This window comes from Platalea leucorodia (genome assembly GCF_965183815.1).
Source record: "Platalea leucorodia genome assembly, chromosome: 3".
Lineage (NCBI taxonomy): Eukaryota > Metazoa > Chordata > Aves > Pelecaniformes > Threskiornithidae > Platalea > Platalea leucorodia.
In genome coordinates, this window is record NC_138825.1 from 92,828,471 (window position 1) to 92,843,194 (window position 14,724).

Sequence of the window (14,724 nt, forward strand, 5' to 3'; positions counted from 1 at the left end):
GAAACTAATTCAGGCAAAAACACCTTGAGAGGCAGGGGAGGGGGAAAGTTATCTTTCAACCATATCAGTTCCCTCTTCTGTTCAACCACACTATCACAGCACAGCTGTGACAGCACAGCAGAGGTACAGGGCATCCAGGAACTGAGATTGTTTTAGGCACTAAGGATACCAAAGGAACCTGCATGGAACCATAACCTAACCTACATTTATAGGTACAGTTTTAGAGATCTATTGTTTAAAAGATGCTTTAACTTTCCTCTCCCTAAATTAGCTGCAGATGCAAAAAACCTGTCAAAATCACTTCCAATAATAGGCAGTAATCATATATTGATAGTAAGTGAGATATTACATGAAGCACAGAGTTCAGTAGTAAAGTTCTATGATACCAGTGCAACAGATACAAGTATGGACATTCTTTCCCACATGAAGGCAATTTAATTTCTCAGATGGCTAATAAAAAAACCCACCCTTTCAAGAATGTGATGTCAACAGTAAGCCAATGATAAATACAGAGCATCCACTCCTGGACAAAAAGTTTGCAAAGAAAAAGCATTTATAAGAGGTCTGTAGTTCAAAGATGGAAAATCATCTGCATATTCTGATAGGGCTGCCTACAGTGCAGAATATGATGTAGAATGACTGGACTTGGGAACACAGAACTGTGTAAGCTTGATCATTTGCTGAACTGCGTTTAACATTTTCTAAGTATTAACAAGGGGGTAATAGAGGAGGATAAAAGGACGATAGAGCTTTGAAGTATGTTAAACATTTTCTCTGCAATGTCTTTGAAGGTTTTTCTGGTAAGAGGAGTGGTAACCACACAATGGATAACTAGTGTTTCTTGACCTTTTTTACCGATTCTCCGAATAGAGATGTAGACATATCACCCAAGGATGCGGCCCTTACGATAGCATCAGAAAACAATGCAGAAGTCCTTCAAGAGAGCTTCTTTATTTACACCAGCAGCAAAAGGAATGCTAAGGAAAATGTGGGCCCACTGCTCAATGAGAGAGGAACCTAGTGACAAAGGACATGGAAAAAACTGAAGAACTTCATCCTCTTTTTTTTTTTTTTGCCCCTCCAGATTTCACTGTTAAGTTCTGCCCTCTGACCTCCCAGTTCCCCAACTCTACCAGCAGAATCTGTGGGAATGCAACATCGCTCATTGTCGAGGGAGATATGATTACGGAACACTTAAGCCAGTTGTACATGTAGAAGTCCACAGGATCAGACAGGATGCATCTGATGGTGTTGAGGAAGCTTGCCAACGTCACTGTTAGGCCACTCTACATTATCTTTGAAAGGTCATGGCATGAAAGAGGTTCCCAATGACTGGAAAAACATCATACCTATCTTCAAGATGGGCAACAAAGACGATCTGGTGAACCACAGGCTAGTCTTCTTCACCTCAACCCCCCATAAGGTTATGGATCAAATCTTCCAGGAATCCATTCCCAGCTACATGATGACAAGAAGGTGAACAGCCAGCATGGATTTGCCAAGGGCAACAAGAAGGTGAACAGCCAGCATGGATTTGCCAAGGGCAATTTGTGCCTGACTAACCCAATTGCATTCTACAGTGAAATGGTTGGCTGTGTAGGTAATGGGAGAGCAATGGGTGTTGCAAGGCGTTGACATGATCTCCCACAAGGTCCTTATAGCCAGACTAGAGAGATACGGACCGAGTAAATGAATGAGAAGGTGAGGGGAAAACCAGCTGGACTGTTGGGGTCAAAGGGTGATGACTAGCAGTACGAATCCAGCTGTTGGCATCCCTCAGCAATCAGTACTGGAGTCAATACAGTTTAATGTCTTTGTTCATAATCTGGATGCTGGGACCAAGTGCACTCAGCAAGTTTGCAGATGATACCAAATAGGGGGAAGCAGCTGATACACTGGAACCCAGGGCTGATATTCAGAGGGACCTGACAGGCTGAAGAAATGGTCTGCCAAGAACGTTATGAAGTTCAACAAAAGCAAATGCAAAGTCCTACATCTGGGACCAAATAAGCCCATGCATCAGTGCAGGCTGGGTGACGACTGGCTAGGAAGCAGCTCTTCCAAGAGGATGTGTGGGTCCCAGTGGCCAACAAATTGAACATGGGCCAGCAGCGCACCCCCACAGCAAGGAAGGCCAACCACATGACATATTAGCAAAAGTTTAGCCAGCAGCCAAGAGACATGACTCTTGCTTCCATAGGGCACTTCCATATGAAACTAACCGGAGTACTGCATTCAGTTTTGGGCTCTCCAGTACAACAAAGGCATTGACACACTCGAGCAAGTTCAGTGATGAGCTGTCAAGATAGCCAGGGGGATCGAACACATAACATATAAGGGGAGACTAAAAAAGCTGGGTTTATTCAGTCTTAAAAAGGGGAGAAGGGAGACCTTTTTGCTGTCTTCAAATACCTAGTGGGAAGGCAGAGAGAAAATAAAGCCAAACTCTCCACAGAGATGCACAGCAAAAGGACAAGAGGCAATGGACACAAGCCGGAACGAAGAAAATTCCAACTCAACGAAAGAATTTATTTTTTACCATGAGGGTGCTCAAGAGGTTGACCTGTGAGGCCATAAAGATTGAATAAAGCCCTGAGCAACCTGCCTAACTGGGCTTGGTTTGGACAGGCGGTTCCAACCCACGATTCCAACCAGAAGTCAAGTAAAACCAGTGACTACTCATAGGTACAAAGCATCACCTAAGGCAACTGCACCATCATCACAAACACTTCCAAAATGAAGCACCTCAGTCACTTTCCTTCTTTTCTCTCTCTCAATAAGTCTGCCACCCACCCAAACTTTCCACACAAGTAAAATAATTTAAATAACATCAAAAGCAGGATCCAACAATAAAGGAGAAAAAAACAAACCAAAACAACAAACAAATAAACAGAAAAGCAATTTTTTCATCTCTAGCATTATGAATATATATAATTCTCTACTTATGTGAGACCTCTATTGATAGACTGGAGATATACTAAAAATTCAGAAAGTAAGAAGAAAGTTTCAGTGGTTTTATAGGAAAGATAAATATAGGAGAGGTATCTTCCTATTTTATAGGAAAAAATGGAGGATAAAAGATTAGGATGAGCTAGGGACAATTTCTGAACTGCCTGCTGATTTACTCTCAAAATGTGAAAAAGCATATAAAGCTAACAAGCAATTTCAAGGATGACACTTGAACAAGAATTCCAGAATATGATTTCTGTGGCAAATCAGTATGTGATGTTAATCACATATGATCTCAAATTCTGAACACTGGAAGTTTTATAAGATAAGCAAAACACAGCAGGAAACGTTACAGTGTATTATGTACGTGATTTGCACACTTCTGATTTTAGACTTAGTTATGCACCATGGGATCCATTTTCATAAAAAAAGCTAAGCTTGTGCGACTGAGAATATAGCAGCACTAAACAAACAGCAATCTATTTTTAGAAAGTGCTGAAAGGCAGTTATAGACAGAATAAGATTAATAACCTAGCCTAACTACCTGGAAATTAGGCAACCAACACTTTGAGAAGGTTTCCAGGTTTGCTGCAATAATTGGAACGTCAGGTTGAAATAAAGCACTGCATCTACATACCAAAAGGAAGAAGAAAACCAAAAAAATCAATAATTTGTATTATTTAACACTTCTGGATTTATCCTGCAAACTTTCAAAGATGCTGTCAGATAGATACTATCCCTTCCATAAAAACATTCAGAAATTAAAGTCCAGAAATGTTCCATGACTTTTACAACAAAATAACTTGCAAATGTAGGACAGAAGAATCTCTAAAATGTAACTAAAGCAGAAGAAAGTGAGGCACTTCTTTGATGTTGTCAATTGTTCAAAATTCACCTGAAATGGACAGCAAAAAAAGCACACATAAAGAAAACACTCAAAAACCAAGAAAACCTCAATAATTTGGTCAAATGAAAAAGGCACATCTTAGAAAAATCTGAGTACGGAAAGGACAAAAGGAGGATGAAAGAGTCAGTTAAACTCTAAGCTGTGAGAAAAATTTGCATTTGCCTTTCTGTAAAGGCCAAAGACCTGGTTTTTTCCCTATTCTTAGTGACACTGGCAAGCTTTCATACCCATATGAGAGGGCCGTCAGCTGGATTAGATTGCTGATATGGCTGAAAAGTAATACAGACTAGCTCCACCAACACTTCCCCCCTCCCCACCCACCCCCGGATTAGTTTTCTGCCAATTTAGTTCCTTCAGCCAACTTGCCATGAAGCCAGAGAAATGCAAAGCTGTGAGCACGCTGCCTCTGGGAGGGGCAGCAGGACTGTCACTCTGAGCAGCACAGAGCAGTTAGGTAGGCCTGGCTGTGTTGTAAATTGCTGTTACAATTACTTGCATGGCCATACAGTATGGCCACACACATGGGGACTGCTAAGAGTTAGAAAATGACTCTGCAAATACACACACAGTTAAAAATCAAGTAAATATATAGATATATTTTTATTAAAAAAAAAAAAATCAAAGAAATGCAACACAAATATAGGCACCAGCCTCCTGCTCACACACTATATATTTCCAACTCCCCTTGCAATTAGAGAACATACATGCAGTGAGGCATGATGTAATACAACTACATTACTGCATTAAAAACACAGAAATCTTTGTAATGGAAGTATCAAACTTCACTAGACCTAACAACAATGAGTTTAAGAAACACTGACAGCTGCTAACTAAACCACAGTATGCTAAAATTCACTAAGCAGGCTTTATTTTTAAAAGGCTAAAAAATAACTTTAACATCCCTGGAAAAACAAACATTTTCTTAGTAATTACTTGTAAAGGCAGTGAAGATGAGAAAGTGCTATTGATCAACTAATTTTTAATATAACAAAATAACTAACACATGCCAGCTTGCTAACTGCACCCAGTTATGAACCTACTTTTCAAGAAATATCACTCAAAAGACAGCTAAGGCAGAACATCCAACTTCTTAAGAGACCATCCTGCAACGGGAGATGAGTTTCAGCCACCTTCATTCAAACATGAAACTCATGCTTACCTTGATCTATCAGTTCTTTCTATCAAAGGGCACAGAGTAAGTCTTCCTTCCAAGTACGGAGCAGTGCCTTTTCCATCTAACAAAGGCTTTGCTAAATGACGAAGAACTTTACTACATTAATGACAGATATTTATTCTTTGTGGTATTCATCAAGTAATGATTCAGCTACAACATATTCGCCTTATGGAAGTACTAGTAATCTCAGTTAAAGGTTTACTGCCCCACTGTGCCAGGTATATGCAATCATAATAACCTGGACTAAAGTAGTCCAGAAGTTCACTTTTGAAAGTTTATTCCCAATTGTAAAGGATCCTTAAATTGCCTCTTGAGCGGTAAGCCTTGGTAGAAATAAAAGTTACAATGGACTCTAGTAAGTGTTTCTAAAAGAACTGCAATTGTAAGTACAAAACCTAACATCTACTGCATAGTTCAAATTCTCATCTAATGGGCTCTTGAATAATCTTTCTGTTAGACTGTCGTATTAAATTCTGTCATCAGCAGGATATTCATATTTTGCTAAATAAGCCATAAAAATTGGACATGCCAAACAAACATACCATTATATCCTACAACATTAATAAAAATACATCAGTAGAATGAATTTTAGTACAAGTGCAACAACTGTATGGCACTGGATAAAAACATTCTCATGAAAATAACAAATATTTTTGCAGCTGTTTCTTAGAGACATAAATGTCTAAGATTACATAATATTAATCATGTCATATAGTATTGTTTTACCACAGTAGCAAAATATTATTGGCATTTATCATTCCTAAAACCTAGTTGTGGCAAGTCTTATTAAAAAAACAAACAAACAAAAAAACACAACAACAGGGAGATTTTGCTCCAGCTACAGCTTATACGATCTGACAACAAACAAACAAAAACCCAGGAAGGCTTCCCACAGAGTTTCTGAATTGTAACTTTATTTATAATCTTTATATTTCTTTATTTATAATCATTCAAGATTCAGTCAGAGAAAGATATCCCAAATTCAATGTCTTTCACTCCAAATTATTCTTTCATAGGAATTACTGGGACATACATTCAGAAATGCTTCATTGCCCCGTGCAGCACTTACAGCACTTGCCCGTTAACAAAAACTTTTTAAAGGCCTGCTGACCAACCTGGGAAGAATAACCCCAGCCTATTAATTTATTCCCTCCAGTCTCCAGCCTTCACCATAAACTTGTTCTGCACAAAAGTTAACCTGTTATTTAAAATAATTGAATTTCCCTGGGCAGAATAAAGCTGATGTTACACAAAAGTATTTATTCTAAAGTTTAAGTTATGTATGACACCTTAACCTGACTTTAACAGCTCACCAGAGATGAAAGGGGGAATGTCCTGCTCCTCTCACACGCAGAATCTGTCTGCTCTCCCCAACCCAAGCCATTGTCCTGCCTCTCCTGCTTACCCATCAGTGAACAAATTCAACAGAGGTTTGGCAAAGCGCCAATCTGGCAACACAGTGCACAGCAAGTTCAACCTCTTTGGCAATAAACTGGTAAGTCTCAGGGGTGGCGGACAGTAGGAGACACACCACAAGGCTGGAATTTGCCGGGGGGGGGGCAAAGGGGGAAGAGAAGCAGACCTCTCCCTCTTCCCACCTGCAGCAGTGAGCCCTAAGAGCAGCCCAGCTGCAACACATAACTCCCTCTAATCAGTTAATAATATTCTGTTAGTCCCTATGTCCAAATCAGTGAATAATTTTAAGCCTTGCAAAGAGAACCAATAAATAGTTGGCATGCAGTTTTACATCCAAAATGGAGTCATGGCATGATAAGATAAAAGCAGCAACAGCACAGTTCACTGCTTTAGGGAATCAATACACCCAATTTATCATTACCCTATACAAGACAATAGCATCGCACCTTAATCATTTTACTACTCTTTGGACAGTTTATTTTGAAAGAATTATTTTCAAATTTGATATCCATGCTGCAAATTGCTAGTGTATATTAACTACAAGACCTGAGTACTCATGCATTTATAACTATCCTTTCAATAACCAACTATCCTCGTATAATAGAACATATATATTAGAACATAATTTCTTCCACACATTATTTAGAAAAAAGTTATTCGAACAACAGGATTGCCAAAATGCTATTTCTTTAACTCATAGCAGACATGACACCATAAATAAAAACAAAAGAACTTCTCAAAAGTTATTTGCTCTTAATCATTCCTGTTAGCTACAGCACCCAAATAACCATTAGCCATTCTATATTCTGATTTATACTAGACTGCAAGTCAGAGACTGAATTCCATTTGGCATGATCCCCAGCTCTGTGCAGGGAGACTACACCATGCAAGAAAATTAAATAAGTTTTTTACTTTTATGTCATTCTATTGAAAGCACTCAGAAGACATCTCACAAATATGTCTATGTACCAATGAACTATGAAGCTCTACATATAACATGTTAGTAGTTCTCAAAAAAAGCTTCCAACCTAAACATGTGTCACTGTTTAGGCAGTGATTTTTTGGGGGGCAGTGATTTAATGATTGAAAATACACTATTTGATTTTTAAGCTGTTATTTAAGAATTGGTTATCTTTTCCACATTTCCTAAAGGAAATGAAATTTCATGCCCTCAGCAGCAGAATTAAAAACATTTTTTATCTTATATTTGTGAAGGATCAAGGAAATAAAGATTGCCAGGTAATTCTTTTTGCATTATGATATCCATCAACGCAGGCTGCTGAGCACCCACTATGGAAGTGCCGTTTACTCCTGTGAACACAACATTCATAAGCAACTGACTTGACCAACACAAGACACCAACTTTGACCACGACAACTTAAGATCACCGTCACCTGAAAATATTACACATGCTAGGCTGCTGAACACAGCAAGAGGAAGTTTAAGAAGACATGCTTTTAAGAATTAAATGTATAAGATAAAACCAGGTTTAATTCTATATGATGAATAAGAATAGTAATATTTTTACTAGTGCTTTATTTTTCTTAATTTTAAGCAAGAAGTGATCAAGCACAGCACATCAGACAGATTTCAACCTATGTTAAGAATATCCCTACCTTAAAAAAAAAACCTCCAAACTGAAACCAAATAGGTGCTAAAACATGGGCCAAAGGAAAGGAACTTTCCGAATCTGCTCCCCCCCACAATGGAAGCGCCTTTTAGAACAACCAAGTTAAGAGAAGAATTACATTTGCCCTTTTTCTCAAAAAAATAATTTGTTCGCCGTATCTCTACAGCCTCCCCCACCACAACAGCTCCATTATTATTTATCTTGTTTTCTCAGCCTCCTGCAGTATCTTAAGCTATCCTGTACACTCTTCCACTCCTTTCTGCAACACACACACACACACACACAGATGGAGGCATACCCCATCCTGTGTAACGAGTCCTCTAGCTGCTCTGACCCCTGACTGCTCAGCCAGTGTATGTACTAACACCAGTTAGGAGCAAACCAAACCATGCTGAGGAAACACTGAAACCTTCACTTCAAGGACAGTAACTTTGACTTCTCTGTTTTATGGAAGTGGGCAAGTTACACAAAATTTCTAGCTATTTACCTGCGAGATCTCTACTCCTCTGCAAACAAAAGGGTTTAATAGCTATTAGTGGGAAGGAAGGAGACCAAATGATGAGAGATGATTCAAAAAACCCTCATATTCTTATACAGCAGTAATTAAGAGTTTGGTGATTAGTCTCAGATTATAGGACCTGCTACAACACAAAACCCCTTGACACCCCTCAATTATTTCAATTAAGAGACACAGCTAAAACTCTATAGAAAAGGTGAAGTCTGATACTGCACTGAAATCCATGCGTAGTCTTCCAGAAACAACAGTAATAAAAGCTAAAGTTGTTGTTGAAATCATTACAGTAAATAATCCATTATGTTTTATCCTTGTACATAAAACAAGAACCAAAAGACTAAAATATCCAAATAGGCTCACCATAAAAGTATCTGTGCATGCAAGATGTTTGCAAAATGCTGGTTTATGCTTCCTATCAAGCCACATATTGATGTTATTATTTATGTTATTACTATCACTTTTGTATTTATACTTACATAAAGAAGAGTATAACGATCTCTTTTAGGAACATTCCCAATTTAATTTTTTTTTTTGCCACTAAAAACGAATAGAATTTCTGTACTTCTTCTGAGGAAAGAGTAGTGCTTTCCTATCAAATCCAAGTGCCAGAAAATAACGGATGAGGCATCCCACACAAGACAGCTACTCTTACACCTGAAGCTTCTATGTCGCACTTTGTGCAAAATTATTACAGCAGCAACTACTTAGGAAAAACTACCAAATAATAAATGCCCCCATAACGAAAACCAGAAAATTGCACACAGATGCCTTCCAACTCAGAAAGCCAAGGACAAGCCTGGGCTCCTAGAATCCTACGTCTCAAAATTAAAAAGAAGGTGATGATGCGGAAGAGGACTTGGGCACGGGATATTATTTTAGAATGTGCTACCAAGCATATTACAAGATATGTTTATAGAGCATTAACAGATAAATGACATTTATTTTTAGTATCTTTCTACATGCTTTAAGAAGCAGCCTTTCTTAATATTTTATGCCACCTATCACCCCAGTTAGATTGGCACATATAAAAAATAAGACTGTAAGAAGATAGTTTCAATTTGACTTTGCTGAGAAATAGTTCTCAACAAGGGGCTTTCATTCCTAGAAAATAATCTGTCATTGAAGTCAGTGAGAAGGTTTCTTATTCTTAAAATCACTGGAAAGGACAGCTGAACAAATGTTTGAGAAGACACATATGCAGTGCTGGAAAGAAATTCTGAATGGGTCAGAGGACTGGGAAACATAAGCAAGCCATGGAAGAGTCACAAATTTCCCACTTTCAGATAGAAAACCACTCTCAGGAAAAACAGAAGAAACTAACAGAACATGTCCAGACATTGACTGGACTGATGCAAACCAGAGAGGCATTCAACAGCATAAAGCAGGAGTTTGGATTATGATAAAGACATGGAAGAAGGTGAATGGTACCTGGAACATCCCTTCCCATCATTTTGAAGCTAATACTTATCTCTACTAGGTCATAAACAAAGCATCAGAGACTGCTTCAGAGACAATTACAAAAAATTAATAATTAAATCTCACTGTTAAGAGAAAAATAAAGAGAAGAGGCATAGCAGGTAGGAAATTTTCAAGTGTTCCATCTGAATATAAACTCCACTCTAATTTGTGTTACTCTTGTCAGAGATTTCTCAATACGATTAAGAAAAGGGGGGGGGGGGGGGGAGCAGGAAAGGCTGACCACTGCTTCAAATGGCAACTCTATTATCTATACACTAATATACAAATGCTGTGTGTTTCTGTACCACTCCAGAATCTCAGCTACCTTTAAGAAAACACACAAGCCTACAACTTTTGCTTTGGTGAAGACAATTCTTTATATGTGAGCTCAATGAAAAACAAAGCAGTCTTCTAGAGTCCTCTGGCAGACAACTGTGAAGTTTCTTCTGCTGCTGCTAATGGGTAGTTCACATAGTTTTCTCTATTGTTATTAGAAAACCTGTAGCCAAGAAAATGGAATGAAAATTGAGCAAATTCCTGTCATGACTGCACTGAAATCTCTCAGCAGCTCTGTAGGTAGGGACTGGCAACATTCCTTAGAAAGGAGGTCCTCAAAAAGAAACTTCAGTATTGGTTCTCAGTATCACTACTGTAACCACCAGGAGACTGAAAAAAGAACACAGGAAGGAATAAAACATTTCTCCTTTCTTCTGGAAAAGACATGCATTTAGGAATACTTTAAAGTTTGCCTGTTATCTACTGCACAAACATAGGGAAACTTTACATTCACGGGTGGAAAAAAGAAATTACAATTTCATTGCAACTCAGTAATATCCAAGGAGGCAGAATATAACATGAGTTCCCACAATTTTTCTCCAGGAGTAATGATCAACAGTACTCTCTATTCCTAGATGTTGAGCATCCCCCTATTCTAAATCCAAATAGCTTTGCCTATCTTTGCTTTATATTTTAAGTGTGACTATCAATTGAAAAATACAGGAATTCCTGCAGATGGAAATCTCTCATCACTAAATTTCTAGTCCTCCAAATCAGGAAAGAGTTCCCATGCTTTGTTAGTGTGAATTTCTTCATATTCTGCCCATAACTTGGAAACCTTACTGTAGGAAAGTAAATTCAGAAAATGAGGGAAAAGTTTTACTAATTCCACTTGCAAACTAGCTTAAATAACAAAAATAAGGTACTTTCCACACTTCTGAATTCTAACAGTCCTGACATTTCAAGAAAAGTAAACATGAAGGTCATGGATATTATGTATGTGATGTACATCAACTATTAGCACCACCCCAGAATGATAACAAATGAAGCTTTAAAAACAGTCAAACATTATAGTTCTAGGGATCTTTTTCACATTTTCCATAAAACAGTCTATACAGCACAGCATAAAAAATTATGACACATTAGATACACAAAACTGGACAAAAACCATGTACTAGTATGAACCACTGTGTTCAAGAACGGCATTACCAGAAAGGCAACAGATAAATCACTCAAGGAACACCCTTCCAGAAAGACCATTTTGTTTTTATTGGAGAATAAAATAATAAAAATATTAAAAGGAAGCACTTTAACAGCAGAATGACAGCCATATTTCTTCATAGTAACATCTGTTACACTACATGAGAGAAAAGCAGTATCTTACTGGACATGTGGAATCAAAACCAAAATTCTGAACAACCAGCATACTTAAAAACAATTAATTTAATTTAACCCTATGTTTATCTCAAGTCTGACTGAGAGTCAACATAAGCATGACAGCACCAGAAGTTTCTGTGTACATATATATATACACACACACGTAAATATATAGGTACATATTTAAACAGCACACTTTCCACTAGACTGAGTTCAATTAGTGATAGATCTAACAGCCATTTGGCACGTAATTCGTTTGTTTTGCGCATTAATGGCAGGGATGGACAGAGGAGTCCTCCCCCTCCTCTCTACCAGCCTTTAACATAACACTTCCAAAAACATCAAGTAAACAATTTTTGGTTGTTGATTACACAGACTTCAACAGAGTCCCTGAAATACACACACTCAGACTAGTTATAGATATAACTCTAGGCTTATGTATTAATCATCATCTTGCAACAGAAGTTGCCATATTTCCTACTCTATACACTTTTATCCCTGTTTTTGTCCCGTTATACTTGTTTCACAAGTCTGGCACTCTCATGGTTGTGTAGCCTTTGGATAATGCTGGTTCTAACATCATTAGGTTGATCTAATGTGCTGCTGTATGTTTCCAGATTACAGATTGCCAAACCCCCCCATATATACATATATATATTCTATGCCTTTACTTTTCCCATAAAGTCAACATCCCTAATAAGAACCTCTCAAGTAACACTAGAAAGCCTTCTTTTTCCTTTGCTTCAAATCAGTACAAAGTTTACCAGCTCTTACTAAATCTGCCATAGTACTATCACCCCATTTGGATTTGGGCCACCCTCAGAAATTTTTTGTCACCACCATCCACATCAGGTTTTCTTCACATGTGTGTGCACACTCGCACACTCTTAGCATTTCTATCACATCATCAGTCCTAAAATTAACGCATCCCCAAATAATGGGGAAACACAAAACCAGCTGATAATTCAGTTCACCAATTGTGGAACACTGAAGCTTTGAATGGGGATGCTATCCAGTGTTGTGCTGGTCCTGCTGTTGGAAAGAGATCTCAGAAGTAAAAAATGTGCAGGTGTTGCACTTGAAACCTGTCTTTTCTTAGCCACTTGTCCAACCAGCAAGTAGCCAAGGCGCATGCAGAAGACAGTGACTAGTCATCACCCTGACGCTTTTAGTTGTCTGCACAAACCTCACTATATTCTGCAGAGAGAGTTCAGGAAAAAATGGAGCATCTGCATTTCACCACCAAACACTTAAAAGGTAGAAGGGAGGTAACGTGACAGCCATTATCAACCAAAAAGAGTTTCTGAACATCAGAATTTCAGATTAATTATTAAAAACAACAAGCAGTATTTTGTTCACACAGTACTTCTACTCCAGAAGCTCTAGTAATAAAAAACCCAACATCCTGCAGCGAAAGAAAATCTGCAAGAGGTATGTTCTATATTATATAGGTCGTACAAAATCTCCAATGCTAAAGTTATCCCTGACTTGAAAAACTCTACTTATGAGGAGTAATTTATTTCATTAACATATATTTTTCTTCGTTATCATGGTAATTTGGCAGAATTTAGCAGACTATTGGCCTATGTCATCAGGATGCGTGCTTAGAGCAATTTTGCAAGACTATAATAGCAGATTTTTGTTTTTAAATCGGTGAAACTGTAAAGGCTCGACAATTAAAGATATTCAAATTTCAGGAGACTTTTTGCATTATAATTAAGAGCTTCACAGTGACAAAAAACACCACCAAACCTGTACATCAAAAAAATTACTCAGGGGTTTATACACGCTAAGGGTTTCTTTCAGTTGCAGCTGATAGATTCATCATCACCTTTGTATCACAAATGTAAGATGATCCCCCTTCAAAAATTAACCTCAGTCCCAAACCTTTAAAGTAGCATTTTAGAAGCAGACGAGACTCATTTTATGGTGGGGGGAAAGGGTACGGGCTAGGCCGGGGCCTGGGAGTGGACTAAAGGCAGGGAAATGCAGCGGGGAGGCGGCAGAGCAATCCTCGCTTCCCCTCCTCACCTAGCGCTAACCTTGCCCGGCCGCCCACCAGCCCACCGCCCCTCCGAGGGAAGATTCCTCCCGCTGCAAAACCGGCCCTGCTGCACCAAGCCCAGGCTGCTTTCAGCGCTCTGCCCCTACAAAGAAAACACGGCACTTCCAAAGCCTCGGAAAATTAAAGAAAGAAAGAAAGAAAGAAAGAAAGAAAGAAAAAAAAAAAGAAATCAAATCGCCCTCACTAACCCCTCCCTCAAAAGCAGGTCTCTTTTCACCAAATCAAACCAGCCCTTACGGCACCCACCCTTCCCCCACCACGAAGCCACCTCTCATTGTCGTCGTCCCCCAAAAGGGACCCATTCCCCCCCACCCCCCCCCCAGATGCACACACACGCCCGCCTCCCCCATTCCCCAGTCTGTACCGTGCCCCTTACTGGTTGCCAGAAGAGAAACGCAGCCCATGGGCCACATTCCCCCCCGCTCAGCCATGCACGCACCTTCCAGAAACAAGCTGTCTCTGCAGCCGCCGCCGCCGCCACCGGCCATCTTCCTGCTGCCGAGCCGCGCTCCCTCACTCCATCGCCCAGAGAGGCGGCGGGGCCTGGCCCTTCCCCCGGCCTGCGCGCTCCGCCGCCCACCCCCACTGCGGAAGGCTGGGTGACCCGCAGCGGCGGCGGCGCCGCCGAGGCCCGGCCCTCTCCCGCTCCCCAGTCCGCGCGCACGGCGGCCCGGGCCGCGCTGCCTTCCGGCCCCCGTGCAGGAGGAAGCGGCGGCAGCGCGCCCGCTCCTCCCTCACCGTCTCCGCCACCAGCGGCCCCCCGAGCCGTTGCCAGCCGGGCCTGGCCCAGCAGCCGCCGATGGCGCCCGGCGGGGGAGACGGGCCTGGCCGGGACTCCGCCGGAGGCGCCTCCGAGCGCACGGGGAGGACGAGGAACCGGTGCGCGCCGCGCTGCCGCCCCTCTCCTCCATGAACGGCGCGGCGGGGCCTCACCAGCGCTTCCCTTCCGAGACCCCCG

The 14,724-nt window shown here is 40.3% G+C and overlaps 1 protein-coding gene across 2 annotated transcripts in view; it reads right to left on the bottom strand.

The window, feature by feature from the left end:
* The window catches only part of SENP6 (SUMO specific peptidase 6), an 83,819-nt gene extending 69,406 nt beyond the window's left edge, over nucleotides 1-14,413 (bottom strand). For both annotated transcript variants that reach the window (XM_082305880.1, XM_082305879.1), the window contains exon 1: nucleotides 14,206-14,413. In XM_082305880.1, the coding sequence (XP_082162006.1) occupies nucleotides 14,206-14,254 (49 nt within the window). In that variant the 5' untranslated portion in view covers nucleotides 14,255-14,413. The remainder of the gene's footprint in view (nucleotides 1-14,205) is intronic.
* Between the last annotated feature and the right edge of the window lie 311 nt (nucleotides 14,414-14,724).